We start from the raw sequence: 26,927 nt of genomic DNA, 5'->3' as shown, positions 1-26,927 counted from the left end.
GGGGCCCCCTGGACGGAACACCGGCGTCTTTGGAGAGAGCCCGGGCGCTGGGCTGGGCTTGGTTCCGGGGTGGCATTTGGAGTGCTGGTGACCTCCCAGCCTGCGTGACGTGTGTGCAGGGCATGCAGGCTGCTGTCGGAGGACTCGCAGTTTGCCCTTTGCTTTGGAGGAGTGGTGACGCCTTGTGTCGCGTTTTCTCAGAGTCCCTGAGTTGCAGTAAGGCATGTGAAGTCCTGGCACGCAGGAGGCGCGGAGTAGATACTGTCTTGTCTTTGCCCCACGCGATTAGCTCCCACGCCTAGGCCCGGGCCCAGCCGAGTGGCTCGGAACCAAGGCTCCCTGGTGTCAGTGGACGTGCTGGTGTGTGCATCAACTGCCTCGGGACGTGTGCCGGTGCGTGTGTGTGCGTGCCTGTATGGACGTGTGTGTTCTGTGTATACACATGTATGTATGCATGTGTGTCAGCGGGTGGGGAGCAGGGGAGGCATGGCACAGGTAGCTGCTTTATCTCTCTGTCAAGTCGGCGACCCTGAGACTGTGGCCATCTTTTTCGTCTTGGGGCTTTCTCCCGTTCGTTTCATTTTCCTAGAACTAAAATAGACCCTCACAAGAAGTATTTGTATTCTGAACTGTTTGGTAAGAAAGTTGAAGCTACTGCTGAAGGTTTTTCTTTGAATAGCGTTTTTAGAAATGTCAGTTAATTTAATTAAAGATTTAAATGATTGGAATAGAAAGCAAGTTTATTTTTCTTATAACCCAACTGGTAGTTTTTAAATAAAGCCACTAGAATCTATTGTTTCAGATGCCAAAACTGGACCAAGCTATTTTAGTAAAATAAATATATCCTTTCTGAATTGTCAAAAGGCAGATTTCTCAAATATTTATGTGGGCTGGTGCTCCGTCTTGTTTTACATTTAAAAGACGAGATTCATTGTCACTGGTGGGAAGCTGGGCCCAGGCTGGGCTCCGGCTCTCGGGTCGGGTCAGAGGTGACTTGGGGCGGAGTCAGCAGGTGTGGTCCTCGCACCTGGGTGAGGACTGTGCGCCCTAGCGTCTGGGCCAGGGAGTGTGGAGGCGCTGCCGTCTCCCGGGAGTGCCTCGGCAGTGACCGTGCAGCCCTGGTCCTCCCTGCCCCGGAGGGGTCCTCTGTTCCCACGACAATGGCTGTGTTAGTCAGACTTGCTGCAGGCTGTGTTTCTTGTCCGCCTGGCTCGGGCTTCTTGCTGGTCAGATGACCACACACCTGAGACTCACAGCATGAAGGAAGTTAGGTTGTAGACAGGTTATAAAATGCCTTGCAAAATTTTGAGGTGTTTGAAAGACACTTTCTGGACAATTTCCTACATGACCAGAGATGTTTAAGCCATTATTTTCCGGAGTGATAGGGAGGGAAAATAGTTAATTTTTAGACTAATTTATTTTTTGGGGGGAGCAGTATTCCCTGAAATAATAACTTCTGTAGGAATTTAAAATGCCGTGTTTCCTCCTCCAGAATGTCCTGGTAATACTCCTGGAGGCCCCTCTGCCAGCTCTGGGGCTGGGCGTTCATCCGTGGCCACGTGTCAGCAGGGGACTGGGCGAGGAAACAGCCCTCGCGGGCCCGCAGAGCCCGTTGCAGTGGCCACGCGCGCCCTCCCGCTCACGGTGGCCAGCCGGTCGCTTCCTCACTGAGCCCGTCCGGCCCTTTCCATGTTCTCCTCTGCAGCACAGCTCGTAGAGATCATCCGTGAAGCCTGGGGAGTTTCTGATCGGTCTGAGGATGGTCATTCTTTACGTAAAAATGAGGCTTGGCTTTCCTTTGTGAACGCTTTCATTCATTTAACTTGGTGTTTTGCCTTCCTAAGAATTAAGTTTAATAGGTGAGGTCGCTTTTTCGTTCCTTCCTCCTGGATCAGTTTGACAGTGTCTGCCTTTACCCACGTGTGACCCCGCTGTGTGCGTGGGATGGCGTGGCGTGGCCCCGCCTTTCTCGGTTGTCGCTGGAGCTGGGAGGCTGAGGCTGTCCGGGGTGGCGTCTGCAAGGAAGGTGGCCCTTGCTCTGGTGCATCGCTGTTGGAGCAGTAGGGCCAGGTCTGGGGCTTGGACAGGTGGGGCGCTCCTTGCCCCGGCCAGAGAGCCGAGGCCCCCTTGCTGGGGGCTGGCAGGACTCTGTCCCTGACCCCCAACCCCCAGCCCCGCGGCCTCTGGTTCTGTCATGGTGCATGTGCGAGGGCTCTGGCAAAGAGGATGCTTCCGGGGCTGGGGAGCCGAGGAGGGGGCGCGTGTGCGGGCAGCCCCCGGGGAAGCCGGCTCTCAGTCGGAGTCAGTGATGGAGAAGCCGAGCCGGCCTCGCTCTTGGACGGAACGGCCATCCCGCCACCTCCACGCACGCTCAGCGTCACTTTGATGAGATGTTGACTCGCGGTTTGGAAAATGATGCTGAGCTCCTGCCCAGCGTTTACTTTGCTTTAAAGATATTATCTAAATGCGGGAGCCGGCCTTGTAGAATTCATGGTACTTGTTTCTGAGAAAAGCGCAAGGCTCTCTGGCCCCGTGGCAGTGGGGTAGAGCCTGCAGCCCACTGTCCTTGAGTCCAACGCGGCGCCCCTCCTGCAGCGGCCTGCCCCTCCCCCCCCCACTCCCCTCCCTGTCCCTCCCTCTATTTGCTTGTGGCTTGATGGCCGCAGGTGGAGGGAGGGTGGTCCTTCCACTCTGGTGTAATTAAGCCTGTGATCCTACATTCACTGAGGGTTTAGATCCTGAGCACTAGACCCAGTGCCAGGCGTAGAGTTGCCCAGTGTCTGTAGGTAAACTAATAAACTCTCCAGGAGTTGGAGCCTTCTTGGCATTCCAGGGATGACTGAGAGACAGCGCCTCTAAAAGTCGCTTTCCGTCCACGTTTAGATCACGTGTCCACTAGCTTTCCTGTAGGCAGGTGAACGTAACAGGTGGCTGCTGGCGAGAAAACTGCACGTATCCGAGCCTGTGCTCGTAGCTCTACCTCTTCACTTCTAAACCATCTGTGTTCCTGAGAAATGATTCTTCTGACTTACCTCTGATTCCGAGTTCCAAAAATCAGATCTGTGATTTGTTCTTTGTCCTTAGCTGAAGTCAGGAGCTCAGCCTCCCTGGCCCTTCCAGCGGCCGCCCCGGCCCTTCCAGCGGCCGCCCCAGCCCATCGGTGACGTGGTCGTCCTGACGGGGTTGCAGAGCCTCGCCTGGTGTCGGAGGATGTCCTGTGATTCAGGAGCCCGGCCAGGAGCGGCTGCCTGTGGCGTGGCAGGGCAGGGGGTGCGAGTCACAGACCGGCTGGCCTCTGGGCCTCGTGCTCTGTTCCAGGCCTGCGGCAAAGCCAGGCGGGGCTGGCTGCCCTTGTGGGGCCTTCTTTGCGCGTAGAGGCCAGAATGTAAATATCAGGACATTTCAAAACAAATCGCGTGAGAAATCTTGAAACAGTGATGACCCTGTTGGCTGGGACACGGCTTAAAGGCCCGCCGGCCTCGGCAGGAAGCTGCGTCCCTCTTAGAGGCTCTAACTCTCCCCCTTATCGCCGCCCGGCGCTGGTGCTTTCAGGGGCCGCCGCTCACACCTTAACTTGCCTCCACGTTAGGATCAGAAGGGAGCGTTTGGAGAGCGGCCAGATGTCCAAGCGAGTCAAGAGTCCTCTTGATTTGTGATCATACGTGGAGTTTCCTTTTGCCAAACGATAAGGCTTTTTAAAGTTGATGTTTGTTTGACAGCCGTCAAGCCCTTTCACACACGTGGTCGATCCTGCAACTCCTGGGAGGCTGTGACAGAGAGGGAGGCTGGGTGGGGGACGCTGGCCCACTTGGTCAGGGTGTAGCCGGGAGGCCCAGTGCCCACTGTGTGCCTCCCAAATCGTCTCTCATCCCAGACGGAGCTGGCGGGGCGCCGGTGGGCTCGCAGACAGGGGTCTCCCGCCTCTCCTTCTGGGCGGGAGGAGCGCCAGCTGCCCTGTTCCTCTCTGTGGGCCCCCTGCCTGTCCTGGGGACGGCCCGGGCCGCCTTGCTGGAGGTAGAGAGAGCGGGGGCAGTGGCCGGAGCTCACCGAGACCCCTCTCTCTCGCAGAGGACTACCCCAATGGCACGTGGCTGGGGGACGAGAACAACCCCGAGATGCGGGTGCGCTGCGCCATCATCCCCTCCGACATGCTGCACATCAGCACCAACTGCCGCACGGCCGAGAAGATGGCGCTCACGCTGCTGGACTACCTCTTCCACCGCGAGGTGCAGGCCGTCTCCAACCTCTCGGGCCAGGGCAAGCACGGCAAGAAGCAGCTCGACCCCCTCACCATCTACGGCATCCGCTGTGAGTGTCTGCCGCCACCCCCGTGCCGGCCGCGGGAGGGCTCCGCTGGGGGTGGGACCATGCTGTCGGGGGGAGGGGGCTCTGGGTCAGACCTGGGCACGGGCCAAGAGAGCCCTTTGCGGATTGAACGTTTCCTTTAGGAAGGGCTGCCCAGGGCACAGGCAGGCCACCCGCCTCGTCCCTGTCCTAGAGGGCTGGGGTTCTGGGCTGCCGTCGCTGGTGGGGCCGGGGACCTCGTCATAGGGATCTGGATCCCCCGCGTGGCTGCGAGGGTGGCGCAGGCTGGAGTCTGTCGTGACGGCATCGTCCGGGTGACATCTGGAAGGGGTGCGGCGTGCCCGCTTCCTGCTCGTCAGCACCCGCTGGCCTGGTTTCACCCGAGAGCCCGCCCGACCCAGAGGGCGTTCGACACGGCTTACGATAAAGACGCGCGGGAAGCACGTAGGCTTCCGGCAGGAGGGTTAGGTGGTCACGTCTGACGATAAAGACGCGTGGGAAGCACGTAGGCTTCCGGCAGGAGGGTTAGGTGGTCACGTCTGACGATAAAGACGCGCGAGAAGCACGTAGGCTTCCGGCAGGAGGGTTAGGTGGTCACGTCTGAAAAACCTGGTGCTGGAGAGTCTGAGTTAGCGAAGCGGAATGGAAAACAATTACCCAGAGTTCACTGTCTCACAATAGAGAAGGGGTGCCACCCTGCCCGGGGGACCTCGTTGCTCACACAGAGCTCTGACGGCGATCCCCGGGCCTTTGGGTGCAGACGGTGAGAAGCAGGGAGAGGAGCTCTCCGGGAGCCTTCATGCACAGGCGGAGTTGTCTTTCCTGTGTCTGCACACTGACCTTGGTGGAAGTTGGGGGGTGGCCTGGCTGCGGGTTTTCCTGACAGGTACTCAGCTGGGCGTCCAGTCCCTGCCTCACCCCAGGGGGCTCGTCCTCCTGGTCCCCAGCTCATGGCCCCGGCCATTCCGAGTCCCCGTGTGTGTCTCGGAGGCTGGGAATCATGTGGGGTGGCTCCTGAGAACCCACCCGTGGGACGCGCTGAGGTCAGCCCTCGGGGGGGAAGAAAGCCGGGCACGGCGGGCAGAGCCCAGGCCAACTGACAGGTGCGTAAGGGCTTTGCCGTCTGTGTTCTAGGCTTTGTGAGGCCTGGGTCGTACCTGCCGGGCTCTGAAAGCAGCCGCTCTCACAATGCGGACGGATCGGCGTGACCGTGTTCCAAAAGAATGTTGCTTTCATGACAGGCAGCGCCCCCGCTCTAGAGCACGGTGCCTGCCGGGACCCTCACAGCATGCCGGCTGATGCCAGGGGTTCTGGAATCATGAGCCGGAATGTCAGGCTTGGACTGAGGGTCACCTGGGGGCCGCCATGGCTGCTGCGTGTTGCAGGGGTCACCGGTTCTCTAGGCAGCGGGGTGGTCGTGCTTACAGTGGAGCCAGCGGTGGGCCGGAGGGTGTTTTGGTGCGAGGCCGGCCTGCCTGCGTTCTCTCGGAGGCCCCTGTGCCTGGGAGAAGGGGGGGCGCGTCTGGGGGCTGGCCGGGAGCCGTGCGGACAGCGCTGGGTGTAAGCAGCCCAAATTGCCCTGTACATCTAGCTTACAGTTTTTTCTTTTTTTTCTAATGTTTTGGTCTCGCCGTGCAGCATGTGGGATCTCAGGTCCCCAGCCAGTGATCGAACCCATGCCTTCTGCATTGCAAGCGCAGAGTCTTAACCACTGGACCACCAGGGGAGTCCCTACAGTTTCTTTTTCAGGCAGGGGAAGCCTGTGGGTGTCCTTAAAATAGAGGAATTCCTGACCCAGAGAATACATTTGCCACCGCCAGCCACGCCCACCTCGCTGTGGACAAGACTGGACTTACATTTTTCTTTTCTGAGTGTCAGAAGTATTTTCCTCCCTTTCTTTTTTAAGGGAAAAAGCCCAGCATTTTGAAACACATAGGCGCTTCTTCTAGAGAGGGAACAAGGTTACTGAGGGAGAGCGAAGTCGTGTGGGATGCCACCTTCTTCAGGGTTCCCAAGGGTTGACGGGCCTCCCAGAAATTTGGATAACCAGCCATGTAGTTCGTGTGCTCTGTGCAAAAGTAGATCATTATTGTAACTGAAAAAAAATTGGCCACGCTTTCATGAGGCATGTGACCTAAGAATGGAGCAGTTGCCTTTTCCCCCCTCGAATTGAGAATGTTATAGCCTTAGTTCTTAGGGTTTTTACTGGTGGGTCACATAGGCGTCTGCTTAGGCTGCGGGACACGCCTGGCTGATCTGATGAGAACAGAGATGAGGTGGACGCGCTCCCCAGCGTCGACAGGTCCTTGAAGACGTCTGTGAGGGGGGCGCCGACGTGGTGAGATCCCATGAGCCCCGCAGCAGCTTGGGCACAGATGGAGGAGTCACATGTCCACGGAGGACTGTCGTCGGGTCAGCCCCCCCGGGGCAGAGATGGTGTTGCTGCCGGGGCTTCGCTCACGTGCGACGGGCTGCCCGAGTGGCCCGGGGCTGCCGTACCGAGCTCCGCCGACAACACGGTGCCCTGTCCGGGTCTGGGGCCACGGGGCTGAGACCATGGCGCCGGCAGGGCCACGCTGCCTCACAGGGCTACGGATGAGTCTGTCTTGCCTCTGGCAGAGGCCCACAGCTTGTGGCCTTTGTGGGCTGTAGCAGCGTAACTCCAGTCTCCGTGTCCGTCGTCACGCGGCCATCTGCTCCTGTGTGTGTGTCTGTGTGTCTCCTCTCCTGAGGGCAGCAGTCATCCTGCACTTAGAGCACACTGTACTCCAGTGTGACTGCATCTGCAGTTAATTAATCACGTCTGCAGAGACCCTGTGTCCAAGGGAGGTCACGTTCCCAGGTCCTGGAACGGACATGAATTTTGGGGGACACTTCAGCACAGTACGCAGGGCCTGGGTTCTTTGGAACCTGGGTGATCAGCCTCCTCTGGGCCCAGCATGTGTCTCTGGGAGCTGGGAGGAAGTCGTGGTTCATTTGGGCTGGTGGTGGGACGGAGCCTGTGAGAATGGACGCAAGTGGGCGCCTTGGCTCACAGCAACCTTGGAGCTGCCGACCGCGGCCACCGGGCTCTCCTCATCACCGAAGAGCGGCTTCACTCATAGTGCTGTGCCCAGTGCCTGCGGCTCCTGTGTGTGGGGAGAGGGGGCCAGCCTGGCTCTGTGGCCGGGACGCTGGACTCTGTGGTGCCCACGCGGGAGCTGAGACCGTCACGTGAAGAAGTCAGTTGCCAGCACTCAGGTTTCTGCTTCCCTCTCCCTGGAACTCGAGGCTATGTTAGCAGTGCCCTGGTTTTCATTCCGTTGTGACCGATAAGCCCCACGCCACCCCACACCCCTCCCTGAGTACACAGGATTCCAAGCCCCGCGCCTTTTTCTTGTCTGTCCTTCCTGCGGTGCATCTCAGCCCCTCGTGGGGCTCACATGAGAGCCGGGAACCACCAGTGTCAGCGATGGGCGTCCTGGAAAGGGGGAGGTGGTCAGCAGGGACGGGGACCCGCTCAGATCTTCGGGGGGCGCCCGGGCAGCACTTGGGAGCAGCGCATTAGTCTCCCCGGGCTGCTGGGGGGCTACGTGGCTCGTCTGCGGACGGGCGCCCGCTGCTGTCTGGGCAGAGGGAGGCGCTGCTGGGCTTTCTGTGGCCGTTTCTTCTCCACTTGGGTGGGCGCCGGAGGCCCGAATTTTAAGGCTGGTTCTCACTCCTCACTGATAACTCGGTTTGGAGCTGAAGTGAGGAGATTGACGTTCTTATTTCATGAGGTTTTCTTAGGAGCATCAAATGACTTGAGATAAAATGCTTCAACAAGTGTGAAATACCAGTTAATTCAAAGTAATCTTTTTATCACTCATTGTAAGAGGTTCCTCCTCCTTTCACTCAGCTGAGGTTGCTCAGGGCTGGCAGAAAAGTTGAAGAACGCTTTTAGCAAAGTCAGAGGAAGCCCACCCATGAGGCTCCGGGGGCGGAGCCGAGCCCCCTGTGCCCTCCTGCAGCACGGCTCTCGGTGGGGGAGGATCGGTGTTGCTGGCTCCTTCCTTAGTGTTTCCTGGCAGCTTCCCGGGGGCATTTGCCATCGAGCTGGAGTCTTGAGTCACTGTTGGAAGGAACTATGTAATAAGATGTCTTAGAAGAATTTGAAAATGGCTAACGCACAACTCTACGAATGTACGTTTTTTCTTTGAAGGATGTAAGCCAGGTTTTGAACTGGCAGATTGGTTTTTACAAAGTTGAATTTAAGTATGAATGTTTTCACTCATTTCTTATGCTTGTGTGCCCACGTGTGTGTTGTATATATTCTCTTCTATTACTAGCAAGCTTTGGAATCTTGCATGATCTCATTAATCCCTAGAGGCATTCGGAAGGTGTTTTCCTTGTGGGAAGGCATGAGGGGATCTGCGGGTGGCCTGCAGGGTGTCCTCTGTATTGGAGCAGGTGCCTAATGAGGTGGTTGGACACGTGTGGTCGCCACTTCTTCGCCTGTATTCGGGCTCCTCTGTAGCTGTGGTGGGGAGTTGGCTCCGCCTGTGACTGTAGAGCTGTAGTTAGTGGTCGGGTCCCCTTGTGACTCTACGGTTCTTGTTCTCATAGTTGGGCTCAGTCAGTATTTGCGTTCTGTGGTAACTACAGTGGGTAGTTGGGTCCTCTTGTCACTCATGTGGGTAACTGGCCGGAACTTTGTGAGCCCCGCCCTGCATCTAGAGCCGTCTCAGTTGCGATGACTCAGTTAGCTTAGAGATGACCTGGACACCAGCGAAGAGGCGCCGCCTCCTTTTCTGCAGGAGGACAAAGTGGGGCCGAGACTACCTTGCAGTTGATCTTCTCTGATCCTGTAAACCCTGCCCCTCCTTAACCCAATTTCTTTTTATCAAGGTGACAGACGTGTTGGTTGTCTTTCTGTTTGGAGTCAAAAATGCCTTAGGCTATGTTCACAAAGTTAAGTGTCTTTCCAAGACAAAAGAAACTTAATACAGTAGTTAAGAAAACAGAGACTTCCTTTGTTTTGATTATTCCTAGGGTCTGTGCTCTCCACAGAGCAGAGTTTAGGGACTGGGCATCAAATGATCTCTCAGCAGCCGCTCCAAGCTGGGTGCTCTTAGTAGCCAAAACAGCAAGTTTTCCAGCTGAATCTTTTTTTTTTTTTTTTTTTTTTTTTTTGCGGTACGCGGACCTCTCACTGTTGTGGCCTCTCCCGTTGCGGAGCACAGGCTCCGGACGCGCAGGCTCAGCGGCCATGGCTCATGGGCCCAGCTGCTCCGCGGCATGTAGGATCTTCCCGGACCGGGGCACGAACCCGTGTCCCCTGCACTGGCAGGCGGACTCTCGACTACTGCGCCACCAGGGAAGCCCCGAGCTGAATCTTTTTATTATTAAATTTTTGAATTTCATGCATTTATTTTCCCGTTAATCAGCAAAGCTTCATGACCAGCTAGAAAGGAGGTCACCCTGTTGAAAAGCATTTTTTGTGGTTCCCGTGTTCCTGACCGTTACTCCCTGTTGATTCAGCACAAGGAAGAAGTGAAGTGGTCCAGTGAGAGCTGGGCGGGCTGGCAGGGAGGGGCCTCCATCTGCCACCCGGTTTCCTCCTTGCTGGTAAGTGGTCTCAGATGCCCACATCCCGCACTGAGAGCTCGCCGTGGCGCAGAGGCGGACAGCGAGGGTGCCAGAGGGCTGCCCTGCCCTCTGCGGCCAGCGGTCCAGTGGAGGTGATGCCCACTCGGCTGGGCCGGGCTGGGCATGCGGTGGGGCCCCAGGGAGTGGATTATGTCCGCCCTTAGGGAGTCTCATTCTGATGGAGGGAGGCAGACGGAGAGGCAAGGGAAGTTCCATAGGCCTCAGACTCCAGTAGCAGTGGAAGAAAGTCTTCAGCTGAGTTGTAACCAGCATTTGGGCAACAAATGTGTGAGCATCTGTCGTGTGCCTGGACGTTCTGGGTTCTCGGCAGGCATGGACGAGGAGAGCAAAGAACCCCGTGTTTGTGGGGGAAGCGGTGTAAACGCCATCAGCATCTAAGTTCTCTAAAGTGTTAGAGCGCCGGGACGGGGCTGGCGGTGGGAGGATTCTGGGGCGAAGTGAGCTGGTTGAGGGGAGGGTTACTGAGCTCTCGCTGGAGCCCAGACTTGAGAGGAGGGAAGGAGGCAGCCAGGCAGGCATGAGCAAGGAGGAACGAGCTGGCGTTCCATCTCGGCCTCAGAACCCTAGAGGCCGTGCGTGAAATCAGGGTGGACAGTTGGAACGCGGGGCATCCAGGACGCTTGTGCGAACCCTCACCTCCAGCTTGTTGCCCGACTCCATCTGGTGGGGGCGGATCACGTCAGATAGGTTAAAGCTGAATAAATGAGAAGCGATCATTGCACATGACAGGCAGGCCTGAGGCGGCTCTCGCCCGTCACGCTTCCTGTTGGCGCTGTGCCCTGACCGCCAGCCGCGCAGAAGGCCCGTGCCTCACAGAGCCTCCCCTCGGGTGTGTTCTTGCAGGTCACCTCTTCTATAAATTTGGAATCACGGAATCCGACTGGTATCGAATCAAACAGAGCATCGACTCCAAATGTCGGACGGCCTGGCGGCGAAAACAGCGAGGCCAGAGCCTGGCCGTCAAGAGCTTCTCCAGGAGAACCCCGTCCTCGTCCTCGTACGGCGCCTCAGGTACGATGCAGGGTGGCCCAGGCAGGTGGCCCCGGGGACGGTCAGAGTGAGAACGGTGGTTCTGTGCCTGCACGTGCCTTGTGAGAGGCTCCCGGGGCAGCTGTCTAGGTGGAGGGCATCCTGGGCTCAGCAGCACCAGGAGCTGGGCCAGGACCACCTCGGACGCCACCCTGAGCGCTGCTCCCTCTGCCTGGTGGGCCAGCACGTCGCTGGCTCGCTGTCACTGTCACCACCTGCCTGGCGTCTGCAGGCGAAGGCTGGGGTGCAGCCTAAGTCGTGCTCGTTACTGCCATGGTGAGGACGCAGCCTCGGGTATACCCACCCTCAAGAACGGGAAGCTCTTAGGCTTTCTTTTCAGGCATTGAAAGGACAGCTGGGAAAGTTCACCAGGAGTGACCAGGAGACCAGCATCGCTTGTCACCGAAGATGTCTCAAAATGTTGTCACAGAAATGGTCTTTTAACTCCCGCGGACGGTCCCTGGGCAGTGGCTCTCAGACCTGAGCCCTGACCGGGGTCGGGACCGGGATTCAGGGGCAGCAGCGGGCAGGGTGGGCGGAGCTCTCGTTCTGGAAGCGCTGCGGTGACAAACCAGGTCACCTGGAGTCCTTACGGGGTTATGAATCTTGCTGAGCCCGACCTCAGGAAGCGGTTTTCCTCGGTGGTTTGGTGGTTATCACATACTTGGCCTTAGCTTGCCGTGTGAACCATGCAAGCTGGGGGTAGCCGACTCTCGTGGGCCAGACAGGTCATGCGCTGAGCAGAGCTTCTGTGTGGGGCCTGCATTGAAGAGTCTCTCGGTGAGGAGCCCGGCCTTTCTGTCACCACCAGGATTCTGTCCTGGGAACTTAGGTAGCAGTTGGGGCCCCGCTGGGGGTGGCTCCTTGCCGAACCGGGCTGGCTCTGTGGTCCTAAGAGGGTAGGCGTGGGGACTGTGGCTCCAGGGACGTAGGTTTCAGTGTGGCCGGGGATCTGCCGTCTTACCCCGGGGCCACCTGGTCAGCACGGCCGTGCTCAGTGCCTGTCCCCATCAGATGAGGTGGGCTGTGGAACCCGCGTCCCCGCCTCTGGAGGTGCCCGGGACACGTGACGAGCTGACTTGCAGGCGGGCCCCTCAGGATTGTGTTCAGTTCAGATCCTGCCTCTGGGTGGTGGTCTGAGGCTCGGCGTTGCCAGCCAGCAGCTGCGTGAGGCCCCAAGCCTGTCCGGCCCACGTTGGAGCAGGAGGGTGCTGGGTCCTGAAGCTGTGCTTGGACTGCCGGGCTGGCCACCTTGCATCCGCTTCTGACCTTGTGGTTGGGGACTCAGGTGGCCTTTGCCCCTGAGGTCTGATCTCCATCACAGGCTGGTGATGTCATGCTTTGTCTTTACCCTCGCTCACTTGTTGTTTTGTTTTTCTTCCAGTTATTAGTGTTTCTTTCAGTTGAATGACAGTAATTCATTTTAATGGTAGTTGCATGTCTTTAGTTCCTCTGTTTTTCTGTCCATAAACGTGTCAGGGTTCCTCCCAAGAGGCTGTGGGTTTTGTTTTGTTTTTCTTTTTCTTTTTGGCTGCGTTGGGTCTTCGTTGCTGCGTGTGGGCTTTCTCTAGTTGCGGCGAGCGGGAGGTACTCTTCGTTGCGGTGCGCGGGCTTCTCTTGCTGTGGAGCATGGGCTCTAGGCACGTGGCCTTCAGTAGTTGTGGCGCACGGGCTCAGTAGTTGTGGTGCACGGGCTTAGTTGGCAGGCAGATTCTTAACCACTGCATCACCAGGGAGGTCCCCAGGCTGTGGGTCTGGCAACTCTCAGTGCTGCTGTTGGTCCCGTGGCCTCTTGCAGGTGGTGAATGGCCACCATGAGGGGCTCTTCAGTGCCGTGGCCGGGCAGGCGCTGAGCCTCAGGACGTGTGGCTCGGAATGGACTCTGGCCGGCCTCAGTGGCTTGGGAAGGTCTGCTGGCTGCAGCAGCACCGTCCATGGCCAGAGTGACGGGCGCTTTCTCAGGAGCAGGGGGCCCTCTGTGTCGTCCTGATGGGCCTCAGAGGACGGACACCGTGGTGCCACCCGGCACCTTGCTGCCTCCGCCCACCTGGGTCTCTGTGCCTGGGTTGTGCAGCAGGGGGCACTGCGTCGGGGCGGGGGTCAAGGTGTGCCTTTTAAGGAGCATTTGAGGGAGGCCGGCACCATCGCACTCCCTCTGCCTCAGGTGCTGTGTGTCTGGGAAGCACGGGGGGCGAGTTCCGGGCTCTGGGACGGGTCTGGACTGCTCTCGGGCGGTCCGCTGGAAGCCAGAGGGCGGCCCCTCCTCGGGCGCTGGAGCCCTGGGAGTTTTGAGAGGAGCACGGACCACGTTCTTCTTTCATCAAACTCTTGGAAGTACGTTGTTCTGTAACTTTCTGTTGAGGATCTTTTTCTACTTTAACGTACTGCCTACTTGGCCCAAACTCGATACAGCACAGGGTGGTTGGTTAAAGGGCCTCTGGGATTTTGTCCTTGTCCTTCCTGCGGACTCGCGGCCTGACCCAGTGAATCTGCTCCTTAAGGCTGTTCCGGTGACACACATAATCCAGGAACGTGTAATTTAGCCAGGATTCCGTTCATTTGGAATTGGTAGTAATTCCAGCTGGAGTTGCCGTGTTCTCTTTTGAAGTATCAGCAGACAGATGCTACAAGTGAGATTCTGAGCCGAGGCTGGTCTATTTAAAGCTGAATTAGTACTGCCAGTTTGAACACAGACCACAACATCACTGGTTTTCAAGGGATTTTAAAAATATCAGTTTATTAAAACGTTTGTATCTCACCTTGCTGTCTGGCCACACCACGTGAACTTTCGTATGTGCTTGAGTTTAAGGTGGCTGCGTTTTACAGTGTAAACCTCCGCCCCCAGCGCTTCTCCCCACAGCTCTCATTGGGGAGCATCCGTGTAGGGCCCAGAACCTTAGGGTCACAGAGAACCAGCTCCTGACTGTGTGTCTCTCTGGACATGGGGCAGCGTGGCCAGTGGGGGCGAGGCCTTTGAGGGGCTGCCCTTGCCGTGTCACTGCCGGGGGCTGTGGTCCTCCCTCAGCGTGAGTCGTTGCCTGGGGTCACTTGCCGTATCTCTTGGATTATTCTTGACCACAAGCAAGTAACAGATGCAGTTTTTTGCACTGCACTTTGATATCAGTATTGATTGTAAAACATAGATTTAAATTAGTCTTCACGTTGCATAATTAGAGGGAGCTATTGATGACATGGTAAATTCAATAACTTGAATTTCGTAAGTATTAACATCTTAATATTGTTATACTGTAACTTTTTAAAAGGCAGCCAGTGGAATCTATGCCATGTCAATTTGATACCCACCGTTAAGCTATTAAAAAATGCAGGAAAATTCTTTTTTTCAAGAATCAGACATTTAATCTTTTTCCTCTTTCCATTCATATCAGCATTCTACTTCTCACAGAATTTCATTTTAATGTAATATGGTTTTATCTTTAGAAGTCTTTCTGAGTAATCCATTCTTTAGAACAAAAATATGTATATACATTGAAAATTAAAATCTTTTTGTTTCTGAGTCCTAATGTTCTAAGTGTATGAGAAGATTCTTCTGATTGAGATAGTATTACAGTTAAAAGTAATACACAACACGTGAAAACAAACGCATCTCATTCTGGGTTAAACATGGAGAGTAAACTTTTACTGGAAGAGTTCCTTCAATTGAGTGGATGGAACTTTTCTCCCAAGTTAGTTTTTTGTTTGTTTATTTACTTTTGGCCGCTTTGGGTCTCCGTTGCTGCGCGAGCAGGCTTTCTCTAGTTGTGGCGAACAGGGGCTGTTCTTCGTTGTGGTGCGCGGGCTTCTCATTGCGGTGGCTTCTCTTTGTTGCGGAACACGGGCTCTAGGCACGTGGGCTTCAGTAGTGGTGGCACATGGGCTCAGTAGCTGTGGCTCCTGGGCTCTAGAGCACAGGCTCAGTAGTTGTGGCGCAAGGGCTTAGTTGCTCCACGGCCTGTGGGATCTTCCTGGGCCAGGGCTCGAACCCGTGTCCCCTTCATTGGCAGGCGGATTCTTAACCGCTGCACCCCTGGGGAAGTCCCTCCCTCCCCCAAGTTGCGTTAATTATCCATGGTCCCTGCCTTGCGCCGGTCTCACACAGAGTTTAGTGTGCACTTTTTCCTGTTTTCCGTTTTCCGTTTTTGTCACTATATCTGAGGAGCTTCACTTACGTAGTAGGTGGGAACCATCTGTGTCTGTGGGTCACTGGATCTTTAGATGCTGACTACAGGTGAGAAAGCCCCGCTGTCTAACAGCTGTTGCTCACGACACTGCACATTGGAAGTCCAGGAACGAAGGCTCTCCCTTCATCTCCGTGGGCAGTGTGGTTGCGGAGAGAGGGAGGCAGAGGTGGGCTCAGCCCCAGGACGGCAGCTCAGGCTCGTGTGCATCTCCCCGCAGAGACCATGATGAGCACGCCGCCGCCCGCCAGTGAGCTGCAGCAGCCCCCGCCTCAGGCCCTGCACTACGCCCTGGCCAACGCCCAGCAGGTCCAGATCCACCAGATCGGGGAGGACGGACAGGTCCAAGTAGTATGTACTTCTCGCCAGTTTGCCTTTGCGAGTGGAAGGGGAGGGCACGGCTGGGAAGCGGGGGGAGGGGCGCCACGACCAGCTCTCCCTGCACTTCTGGATCCCGCTGACAGCCTGGGGTGGGGTCCAAGTAGAAATAGTTAAGGTAGGCCTCCTACATCTCGTAGACCTCTCTGCCGGCCCCTCGCGGCTCCCCTGCCTGTGCGCTTCTGCCTGTCCTCCTGGGAGACATCAAGATGTATCACAGATATTTTCTCAGTTCAGAAGCATGGGCACCCTTTACTGAGAGGAGAAGAATGACTTCGTTCTGCGGCCAGCCGAGAGAGCTGGTGGCCTTAGTCATTGTGTAGTTTCTTTCGATTGTGTGACGAGTCACCCTTGTGTGCTGCCGGCCCAGGTGGACGTTCCTCCCGACGCTTCGTGGGAGAGCGGGGCAGGAACTTCCCAGGGATGCTGGGGATGCTGTAGGCACCCAGCCTCCTCACCGTGGGCCTCGTTGCAGGGCTGCCTCCTGGAGCCCTGGTTCTGACCCAGGCGGCCTTGGTTTGATGCTGCACTCAGCACGCTGTCTGGAAAGGGAGGGCTTCCCGAGAGCACTGAGGAGGATTGTGAAGAGTTCTTCTTCTTCCAAGGGAGATGGAACAGTTATAAACAGTGGATTCTTTGTTTAGCTGACAGTCACAAAAGCAGTTACTCTAATCTCGTTAGTAAGGAAGTTCTTTGAAAGAATCCCAGAAGAGATAACTGTGATATAGGGTTTACATAGATGTAGTAAAATGAAAGCAATAGAAAATTCAACAGTAGTTTATTTTCAGGTCCATTTTGATTAAGGTAGAATTTTAAATAAGATAATGGATATTCATTTCATTGAGCTGAGTTAAGGTTTACAGGAATTATTTGTCTGCCTGTATCTACAAACATAAATGCGTTTGACTTGGAGTCTGAGACTTTGGAAGCACGTTTATTGTTTACTTCAGCTGTTTAAGTAGTCACGTGTTTCTTTGATTTAAAAAGAGTTGGCTGACGTGTTTTCTGTGTAGACACGTGTATAACTGCCACCCACCCTCCTAGTCACGCGGCTGTGTAGCCTCCAGCGCCCCCAGGTCACTAGGGACCCTGTCTGAAAGTCCATGAGGTTTCTGGTCCCTCTGAGTTGATAGTACAATTTAAAAAAAAGCTTGTCAGTTTAGCTTTCTGGAGAATTGTGGTTTCTCCCTTTTCCTGTATGTCCTTCACATTCTTAAATTTGCCTGTTTAGTAACATTTAAAGATTTAACAGATTTTTCCTAGGCCTCATTGCCCCTTTAAGAATTACTGCAAAGTATTCTGTGTTATGTCCTTAAAGTAGACTTCAAGAGGGTGTTTAGTAAGCTCACACCATGCGTGTGTGATGCTGGCCACTCAGGCCTTAGCTGTCTTTTCTTGAACTGCGAGTGGAGAATCAGGAACAAATGTTTCGGAGAGCGTTCCTTGTTTCTTCTGATGCTTCTTGGTGTCTTCTCTTCTGCGGATCCCACAGGGCCACCTCCACATCGCCCAGGTGCCTCAAGGGGAGCAGGTGCAGATCACACAGGACAGCGAGGTGAGTCTGGCTGCCAGCCCAGGGCCCGCTCTGTGCCCACGGGCCCTCTGCACTCTGACCTTCGTCCTTTGTGGGGCGCAGGGCTGCAGCCCGCAGATTGGGGCGTGGCTTCCTGCACCTTGTCCCTGCCTGGGAGCAGTGCTCGCCCTGGATATCCCCCCCAACGTGTGCCATGTGGGCGGAGCTGAGGGCCGGGCTTGCTTCCAGCCTCCGGCATTGGCGCCAGGGGCTGTCGGGCCCCGGTCTCAGGAGAGTCCCGGGGAAGCCTGGGACTCGTTTAGCGGTGCCTGCTGGCTCCTCGTGTTCCGGCCGCACCGGGCTGCTTTCCTTAAGTGGGTGACGTTAGTGCCCCCGACCTCTCAGTCCCAGCCCCCAGCCCCACAGTCAGAGAGGGAAGAGGTGGGCGGGTTCTGAGGGGACGGCTCCGAGCTGGACAAATCCCTGTGAGTCCTCAGATGACGGGACAGGTGTGTCCATGGGAAGGTGGGGCGCACGGCCAGGTGGGTGCCCGGGGGGTGGGGAGGCTAGCGGGGCCGGGGGTGGGGCGGTGAAGGGGAGCAGCACACAGAGGCTGGGGGATGGGAGGGGCAGGTCCCGGGAGGCCTGACCGCAGGTGAGGAGTGGGCTTCCCCCTGCCTCCTGCGGGGCCAGCGGACTGGGGGTGGGTGTCTGTGAACTCACACAGAGCAACATGTTGAGGGGGGGAGTGGGCAGCAAGCTAAGCGCAGGCGCCCCCTTGGGGGCAGGGGAGCTTCCCTTCTCCAGGCACAGGTGAGGGGGAGGCCACGGCCACAGAGGGCCGGCCGTCTACCAGCACGCCTACCTTGCTGGCGGCCCTTGAAAGGAAGGAAAATGGTTAGGGTTGGAAAAGGAGAAATCAATGTACATCCGCTTTTATATTGTTTCTGCTAAAAATTCATTAGAATACTTACTGAATTCCAATTTTTAGTATCAGTTTTGACCTTTTTTTTTTTTTTAGTTTTCTTAACTGAATTCCTCCTCTATATAATCCAGCGGTTTTTTTTTTTTTGCTTCCATTAGGAATTGAATGCACTGAATTAGAAAAAATTGCTGATAGTGTAATGATTACTTTGTAATAAGTTACAATATGCAATTAGTCTTCTTATCACAATGAAACCTTACTTTGTTCACTTAAAAATTAGGTAGTTATTTTGTCAAAATGAGGATATCTGTAAAGAGACATTTAGCGGCGCCTACAAGACTTAAAACAACTATTATTTTTTTTAAACAAATGAAAATGAATTTCCAGCTGGTGAGATCTCAGTAGGCCTGTAGTCTGGTTAATTGCATCACGTCCCATTGATTTCCTGGTTGCCGTAATGCTCCATGATGTGTCAGATGTCCCAAAGGGGAAGCTGGGTGATGGGACGCAGGACCTCTCTGTACTACTTTTGGTTCTTCTTGTGAGTCTGAGATTGTTTCAAAGTGAAGAGTTAGAAAAAAGACATTTCCATTTGGGGGTCAGGGTTGGGGGATGGCTACAATGTTTTTTAACTGGTTTGTTTTATTTGTTTTTGTAAGAAAAAATAGCACCTGTAAACTCAGCTTAAGTATTGATATTTTGGGATTTTTATGGCTACAAGGGACCGATGTTGGAATTGATGTTAATGGTTTTGCTGGTTTTCACTAATGGCCTGGGGACGTTCCTGCCTCTGTCTCGTGCATCTTGAAGCTGTTGTCTTTGATCACACCCTTATTCATCCATTTTGCAGGGCAATCTACAGATACACCACGTGGGACAAGATGGGCAGGTAAGTGCTCACCTGCGGTGGATCCCAGCGTGGCAGGAGCGGGAGCGTTGGCCCCGGGGACACACGGAGACACACGGGGCTGGGGCATGTGGACGGCGGGGCCCTGGGCTGTTGTGCAGCAGCTGTCTGTTAGAATAAGGCAGGTTTCGTTCCCGTTCATTGCTGTCAAACTCCAACCACTGCCTTTTTTTCTGGTCCTGAGAAAAAGTCCCTGAAACCCTCATAGAGCTCACCTGATATGAACTGTCTACAGAGTGAAGCGCCCGGCTGAGGCGTTCTAGGGGTGATTTGCTTTCTAAGGTGGAGTGAAATTGCTGGTGAATTCGAGGATTGACGTTTTCACGTCCTCATGAAGAGTTTCTGTTAAAGAGATGTTTATAACCTGAATAATTATGAGAGAGTCTGGACGATCTTCCTTTTTTATAGAACGTAACTTAGGAATCATGACCATGGAGCTCAGTCACTATCAAGATAACCATAGACACTATTCTCAGAGCCGAGTGCACGCTCCCTTCTGGCACACTGTGTGCACTTCCCACGTCCTCGGCGAGGGGCTCGTGTCTGCCACAAACGGTCATGCAGGGTGTGCGTTGCTGGACTCGAAACCAAAGGACGTCACGCCCCGAGGGTTTCCCGTTGAGCCCTCGGAGCGCCTTGGGACGAGTGCGATGTTCAAGTTGGACTTTCTTCGTTGAAAGTGTCATCTTGAGCATACTCATGAGGTTCTAATCAAAGTCCTAAAGCAGCATTAATATATTACAATGGCTGCCTTGGCAAAAGGCCAAAGAGTTGCAGCATTTTAAAAGCTGCGCTGAGTTTTAACCTTAGTTACACCTCTTCTTTAGCATCCTTCTCAGGGCTCTTACTCCAGGTCGGGAAAGCTGGGGGCTCTTTGTCACTTGAGCCTTGCAGCAAAACCTCTGCTTTCCCAGAGTTGTGCTCTGGTTTTCTCTGCTGCTGCTGGTGAGGTGGCCCGAGGTGACCCGGCAGCCTGGGGAGGGGTGTCGCTTCCGGGCAGCTGTGTTTGCTTGCCTTTCCGTGTGCTTTCGGGGAAGGTGTAGGGAGAGGAGCCCTGTCCTGGAGGGTTGGTTACAGCGGGGCGCAGTGCAGGGGCGTCGAGCCAGCCTCTGCCAGCGGGAGGGCGGCCTTCTCCATACCGCAGCGTGGGCCCCGCCGCCCACGTTGGGCCTCACATACCGCGATCTGCCGCTTGCGTCTGTTGGAGCAGATTAAGGGTTGAGGGGTCCCCCAACCCCCAGGTAGGCCCTGTGAGGCTAGGCACTCAAACCCAGGGTGGAGGGGTGAGGGTGGCGGAGAGGAGAGCATGGGGGTTAGAGGTGAAGCTCCAGTTGGGCTGAGAGCACGGGTTCCGGTTACTGGAAAAATGTCCCAGTCACACTTCTCACCCAGTCCCTGTCGAGTGGAGTGACAGTCATGATCGGATGCTGAGATGCCTCAGCATCTCAGTGAGGCTCGTTCCTCTCCCTGACCCGGACGTCGAGTTGGCCGAGTGTAGACAGAACAGTCCCCAGAGGGTTCCGTCGGTCAACAAGGCCGCACGCGAGGTTCATGTCGGGTTCACTCTGGCAACACGTGCTTTCTTGGCTTTGCCGCTGTATATGTTAGAGATGTTTGGGAGGTTATGTGGACATTTTTAACCTTAGCAAGATATTTAAAATTGTTAAATGAATTGTACAGGGTTAGAATTTGACCTGGTTTGGTGCATTAATTAAGAATGATGTGATTAAAAACATGTTTAGGGAGCAGTAAGTTGTGCCTTGTGTCCCTTTAGCACAGCGTCTGTCCTTCCGCTGAGACCTTTCCGCGCATTGTCCATAAATCCTCGCCTTCAGTCACGCAACAGTTTGCCTTTCACGCCTGGAGTCTGGTTGCCTCCAGGGCTGTGCTGGCCTGATGTTCTGCCCCTCGAAATGCAGGCTGTTTTGGGGGGGAAGTGAGGGTCTGTGTTCAAGCAAAAAGATGCTGCTCTTTGAAAGGAGCGGACACGTCCGCCCGCTGTCATGAGTATGTGGGCAGCAGGGGCCTGGCTGCGGGAACAGTGCCGTTAGCCTCCTGCGCTGTTGGCTGGCAGGCAGGCCCCAGAGCTTGTGGACGGAGCAGTCACTTCAGTTGGGCTCGTCGCTGGGGAATCGGGTCATGGGGCCCCTTTCAACCGTTAAGGTTTGAATTTGAGCCTCCAAAGTGGGGCCTCTCTGAGTCCAGCCAACAAACACTGGGCCTTGGACCCCAGTGGGTGCTTGGTGAGCTGCTCTCCCTACCCTGTGGTTGCCGGAGGAGCTTTTCCAGGTGAGGAGGGGTTCCCCTCTGGGGGAGAGAGGGGACACCCCAAGCTGGGGCCGCTGCTCCCCGGTCGGCTTTCCCTCGTCCCAGCTCACCGGTGGCCAGGTAAACCCGGCTCTGGCTCCAGGTCTGCCCGCCCTCCTTAGAGCTCAGAGGCGCACTGCGGATGTGAGTCTGCCTTCGGGCCTCGCGAGGCGGCCTCACCGTTTCCATCCCGACTCCTCCTGGCCGTGCGTGGGGCAGCAGGGTGGGGTGTGGGACAGCCCCACCACGTGCAGGGGGCGTTCCCATCTGATGATGTGCATAGGCACGTGGCAGGGCCTCCCTGCCTCCCAGGCACCCACCTTTCCCCACCACTGTGCTGTCTTGTCCACAGAGGGGTTCCGCTCGCTTCCAGGCCCTTAAAGCACCACGATGGGTTCGGTCCTGCTTCAGCTGCTCACGGCCGGGGCCGGGTGACTTTGCAGTAATGCATGACAATTTCGGGGTGCTTTCTCTTCACACCGCAGGACTGTGTACTGTCGATAACTGTCCGAATTTGACCCCCGTCAGCGGGGTCCCCGGTGCTGGCAGCAGCAGGTGCTGGGCTTCAGGGATCTGACCCTTAGGAAGGGCAGGGAAGGCTGAGGGTCATGCTCTCAGACCGGGGACTGGTTCCCATGGAACCACAGCGCCTCCTGGCTTCTTGGAAATCACCTGCGACCCACACGGTGGGCTCTTCGAATTTGCATGGTGAATTTTGGGTAAAAACGTGGCCATGTCTTTAAAGGGAATATCTGGATATTCAGTTTAGACAGCAAGAGGTACAGGCTTTGGTTCTGATGAATTGGATGTGGTTGAAGATTTAGCCAGCTCGAAATAATCTTTCTGATTTCTCTAATCAGTTGGAGGAAAGGCAAAATAATCTTACTCAGTTTAGGAGGTGGCAGTGCAGTTGCAGAACTAAATCTGGAAGTACAGACGTTACACGGGAGGTGAACTCTGAGAATTGGAGGAAAGAAGTGGCCGAAAGAGGACGTTTGTTCTGGAAATGCTTCCAGGAGGCAGATGGTGGTGGGGAAGCGGAGGGCATCCTCCTGGCGGGAGGAGGGTGTGGGTCCGGGCAGGGCCTGCTCTGTGGTGGGGCTCTGTGGGGTCACAGGCGCTTCATGTCAAAGCCACACGTCTCCTGGGACGTGTCCATGTGCTTTATTCTTTCCCTCTCACTTCTCTAAAGGTCACTGTTTTCTTGGGGGTTGGGTTGTCTGAGGCGTCGAAGTGTGTTGTTTCACTTAGAGCTTCACGTCTGGCCCTCAAGTGAAGACCACTGCTGAGGAGGGAGTGGGTGTGAGGCCGAGCGTGTCTGTCACGTCCACGAGTGTGGTCCCCGCGTTGGGTTCATCTGGGTAATTCAGGAAGATTCCGAGGGGACACATGCAGTGACACAGACGAAGCGCTGCCTCTGCTCCATCTCCTGGCTGTTCTGCTTTGAGCGTTCTGAGCTGCTCAGTGTGCGTCAGTTCAAGGGAAGCGGGGTGAGCGCCTCATCTCGGCTCGGTCGTGCTCGGGGGACAGCGGCTGGCAGTGAGACCGTAGGATTGGGAACCCGCGTTGGCGCTGGCCTTGTGGCACAGAGACATCTGGCTCTGAATCTGCCCCAGTTAGAGCCAGTCCCGAGCCAGTCACCCTTCAGCTGTGTAGACGAACGCATGCCGGGAACCACGAGCTTTATTGTGAGACTGTGAGCACTGGGGCGCGTCCCTGTGCTGCTGGTCTAATCGTCACCTGGTTGCAGCCATCCCTTGCTGTACGACCCCCGCCCCCACTGCCAAATTTGGGGCCAGAGAAGGCAATCAGTTATTATGCTTGGGGCTTCCCTGGTGGCGCAGTGGTTGAGAATCCACCTGCCAATGCAACGGACACGGGTTTGAGCCCTGGTCCAGGAAGATCCCACATGCCACGGAGCAACTAAGCCCGTGTGCCACAACTACTGAGCCTGCGCTCTAGAGCCCTCGAGCCACAACTACTGAGCCCGTGTGCCACAACTACTGAAGCCCGTGCGCCTAGAGCCCGTGCTCCACAACAAGACAAGACACTGCAATGGGAAGCCTGTGCACCGCAACGAAGAGTAGCCCCTGCTCGCCACAACTAGAGAAAATCTGTGCACAGCAATGAAGACCCAACACAGCCAAAAACAAATAAATTTAAAAAAAGTAAAAATTATTACCCTTCACCATTCGGGGTTCACCGGGCCCAGCGGGAGGAGGTGGTTCTGCCACGTCATGTCGCCGGGTCGTCTGGAGGCTCGGGGCTGCCCTGTCCAAGGGATCCCTCCCAGGCCTGGAGCTGGGCTGTCCCCCCAGCCCCTCGGTTCTCCATGAGGGCTCCCCCAGTGGCCCAGGGCCTCACAGCACGGTGGCAGGGTCTGCGGGGCGGATGTCACCAGCTTTTGAGAGCTGGGGTGCAGACATGCAGGCCCCATGGTGACCACGCTCCTGAGGGCGGTGTGGGATGTCCACGCCGTGGTCTGAATGCACAGGATGTTGCTGGCAAAGAGGGATGTGACATCTCCCGGCATCCATTCTGGGCCCGGCGTGGCTTGACCGTGAGCTCCTGAAGGGCAGGGCCTGTGTCCTTCACGGGGAGGCAGGGGCCTGCCTGAGTGCCCAGAGAGGCCCGGTGGATTTTCATGGAGACGGTTACTGGGTGGATCATGCACCACGAGCCCCGGAAATGAGCCTCCCCGCTCAGGCTGGTGGGCTGGGAGTTAGTGTGTCAGTGTTGGCATCGAGACCTCAGCCCGCCCACCCGAGTGGCATAGAATCTGCATCGAGAGCTTGACACTTATTAACTGTGTGCTTCGTTGGGGCAGCTTGGCCGATGGTGAAAGTTGGGTGCGTTTTTTATGATTATTGTGTACTGTTAAATCTTTGTTGAACTGTTAGAACAGTCTTAAAATGTCCTTTTCTGCATTTAAAGAATTGAGATTTTTAAAATCTAGATTTTTACGATTTCTAAGTTTTGCATTCTTGGTTTTGGGGGAGTTTAAGAAAACAAAGCAAAGATCGCAACGTTTATTCGTGTGACTAAGAAGCGGTGCTCCCGAGCAGGCTGCTGCTGGCCGACCGCGAGGCCCCCTGGCCACTGTGTCTGCGGCACCTCTGTTTCCTGGGCTCGTCAGCACCCGAGGGCAGGCCCGCCCCTGGGAGGGCGCTGGCACCTTTGTTTTAGTTAATACCGAGTTGTCACTAAAGGTCAGAGCACAACCCAGGAGGAGGAGGCTGGGGCCCCCTGTACCTCCAGTGTCATGCTCCGTCCTCCCCGGCTGCCACAGCCATGGGAGGAGCCAGCCCGCTGCCCACGGGGCCGGTGTCCCTTTCTGGAGCTGGACGTACGCTCCCTCTGACATCCCAGTCTTGTGTTGCTGTTGATGATGTGAACTAGGGGATGTTATTCTCCTTTACACGTGGGGACAGTAGCCGGTGCCTCTTCCAGGGTTGTGCAGGGAGGTCAAGTCCAGGATGGCTGCAGCCCCCAACTCTCATATGAGTCCTCAAGCCCCCGCCTTGGCTCCAGGTCTCTAGAACACAGTCATCACTGCTGTTGTCACCGCCACCACCAGGAGTACACAGCCACTGTCACCTCCCCCTCCGCTGTCATCACTGCTGTTGTCGCCTCCACCACCAGGACTGCGCAGCCACTGTCACCTCCCCCTCCATTGTCAGCACTGCTGTTGTCACCTCCACCACCAGGACTGCGCAGCCACTGTCACCTCCCCCTCCGCTGTCATCACTGCTGTTGTCGCCTCCACCACCAGGACTGTGCAGCCACTGTCACCTCCCCCTCCGCTGTCATCACTGCTGTTGTCACCTCCACCACCAGGACTGCATAGCCACTGTCACCTCCACCAGCGTCACCTCCCCCTACACCACCATCAAGGGGTGTTTCAAGCGAGTTTCGATGCTTGTGAGCTGTGATATGTCTTCTCTGCCTCGTTCTGTGGAGACTAAAGTGACAGAGCTCCCTCTGCCTGGCCCTTAGGAGTGTTACTGGGGCGAGGTAACAAACTAGGAGTGTGTGAGAAAGGTAAGGGCAGATCCACGCTGTTTCTTGCCTGTCGCATTGAGCATTCAGTAGGCGCTCAGGGGTGGAGCAGGGCCGTGAAGATTCACAGAGCTGCTTCCAGAGGGCGTGTGGATCCAGACGATGCAGATCCAGTGAGATGTGAGCTCTCACTTGGTCCCAGCTCCATTGCCAGGCAATATCGTATCTGTTGGAACATCTGAATCTGGGTCCGTTTTTTCTCCATAGTTGGGAGATTTTCAGCCACATGGGGCATCTTTAAAGACTGGAGCTTTAGTCATGGTGCTTACATTGTGAATCACGAAATGGTTTAGTACTGTTTCAACTAGATGCGTATTTTGGTAGATTTTTATTTTTTTACAGTTGTGGTTAACGTCATCTAAGATGCGTATGAAGAAAGTTGTCTGTCTGTCTGTAGGCTGAACGACGTCAGGACACTTGGAAACCTGGGAGTTGTGTGTGTTCTGGCAAAGCCCGTCTCTGCACTAATGAGTATGCCACACACACACACACACACACACACACACACACACGCACAGAAACACACACATGCATGGGTCACCTGTGTTTAAGAAAGGCAACACGGTGATGTGTCCAGGTTACTCTCCTCCTGCATCTGTGAGATAACGTCACCAGTATGTAACTAAATAGCCCTGGTGTTCTCGAGACTCTTAAACCTCTCTCGAGTTCTTTGGCATTTGTGTCCATCCTTATACTTTGCTTAAAAGTAAATTTCAGTAGCGCTCGGAACTTTTTCCATAAAATGAGGCATTATAAACCCAGCTGGGAAAAAGATTAGAAGAGGTGGGAAGTATCCAACATTTTATGTGTAGGACTTTTTTGGAGTGTAGGCCTTTTTTGGGGTGGATGAGAAGAAGGGCTGTGTGTGTGTGTGTGTGTGTGTGGTGTGGTGTGTGTGTGGTGTGTGTGTAGGGTGCCTTTATCTATAGCAGTGAAACAGTGTCTGCCATTCCCAGGGACTCTAGTCCACTTTTAGTGGTCTGCCACGCCAGGAGAGCAGTCTCAGCCTTGCAGATGGTACACACTGTCACTTCACTTCTTTTTTTAAAAATATTTATTTATTTATTTATATTTTTATTTTTGGCTGCATTGGGTCTTGTTGCTGTGCACGGGCTTTCCCTAGTTGCGGCGAGTGGGGGCTACTCTTCGTTGCAGTGCGCGGGCTTCTCATTGTGGTGGCTTCTCTTGTTGCGGAGCACGGGCTCTAAGTACGTGGGCTTCAGTAGTTGTGGCACGTGGGCTCAGTAGTTGTGGCACATGGAGCTTAGTTGCTCCGCGGCACGTGGGATCTTCCCAGACGAGGGCTCGAACCCGTGTCCCCTGCATTGGCAGATGGATTCTTAACCACTGCACCACCAGGGAAGCCCTCACACTGTCACTTCACTTCTAATAAAAATGTTCCCTTCAAGAAAATATGTTCCTTCCAAAACACAGACACACATCTTGGAGAACCTAGGTAGCTCAGGGAATAAACCCCTCATGGAAAAGCCTTCTCTACCAGAAATGGTGGAAAATATCATTTAAATGAGAAAAGGCCAGATGTGGAGGGAGTTTGGTGTTGAGTGGTTCCCAAAAATACCCTAGAAGAGTCACAGAAACAACGGCGCGTCTCCTGCTGCCCGGCCGTGGAAGCCGAGCGTGGCGCTGCAGGCTGTCGCCCTACCCGGGGCAGCTGGCCCCGTCGGGACCCGGCGGCATCTC

General features: G+C 55.4%; 1 protein-coding gene across 15 annotated transcripts in view; it reads left to right on the top strand.

Moving 5' to 3' along the window:
- Positions 1–26,927, top strand: part of BANP (BTG3 associated nuclear protein) — a 116,731-nt gene that overhangs the window by 57,407 nt on the left and 32,397 nt on the right. For 10 of the 15 annotated variants that reach the window (XM_073796301.1, XM_073796296.1, XM_073796297.1 and 7 more), the window contains 5 exons: positions 4,069–4,308; positions 10,777–10,944; positions 15,358–15,488; positions 16,999–17,070; positions 18,804–18,842. In XM_073796301.1, coding sequence (XP_073652402.1) covers positions 4,069–4,308; positions 10,777–10,944; positions 15,358–15,488; positions 16,999–17,070; positions 18,804–18,842 — 650 coding nt within the window. The remainder of the gene's footprint in view (positions 1–4,068; positions 4,309–10,776; positions 10,945–15,357; positions 15,489–16,998; positions 17,071–18,803; positions 18,843–26,927) is intronic. The other 5 variants (XM_073796295.1, XM_033846348.2, XM_033846346.2 and 2 more) reach the window with 1 other exon arrangement.

This window comes from Tursiops truncatus, chromosome 19 (genome assembly GCF_011762595.2).
Source record: "Tursiops truncatus isolate mTurTru1 chromosome 19, mTurTru1.mat.Y, whole genome shotgun sequence".
In the NCBI taxonomy this organism is placed as follows: Eukaryota; Metazoa; Chordata; class Mammalia; order Artiodactyla; family Delphinidae; genus Tursiops; species Tursiops truncatus.
The sequence above is the reverse complement of the archived record's forward strand: the minus strand, read 5'-3'. Positions and strand labels throughout refer to the sequence as shown.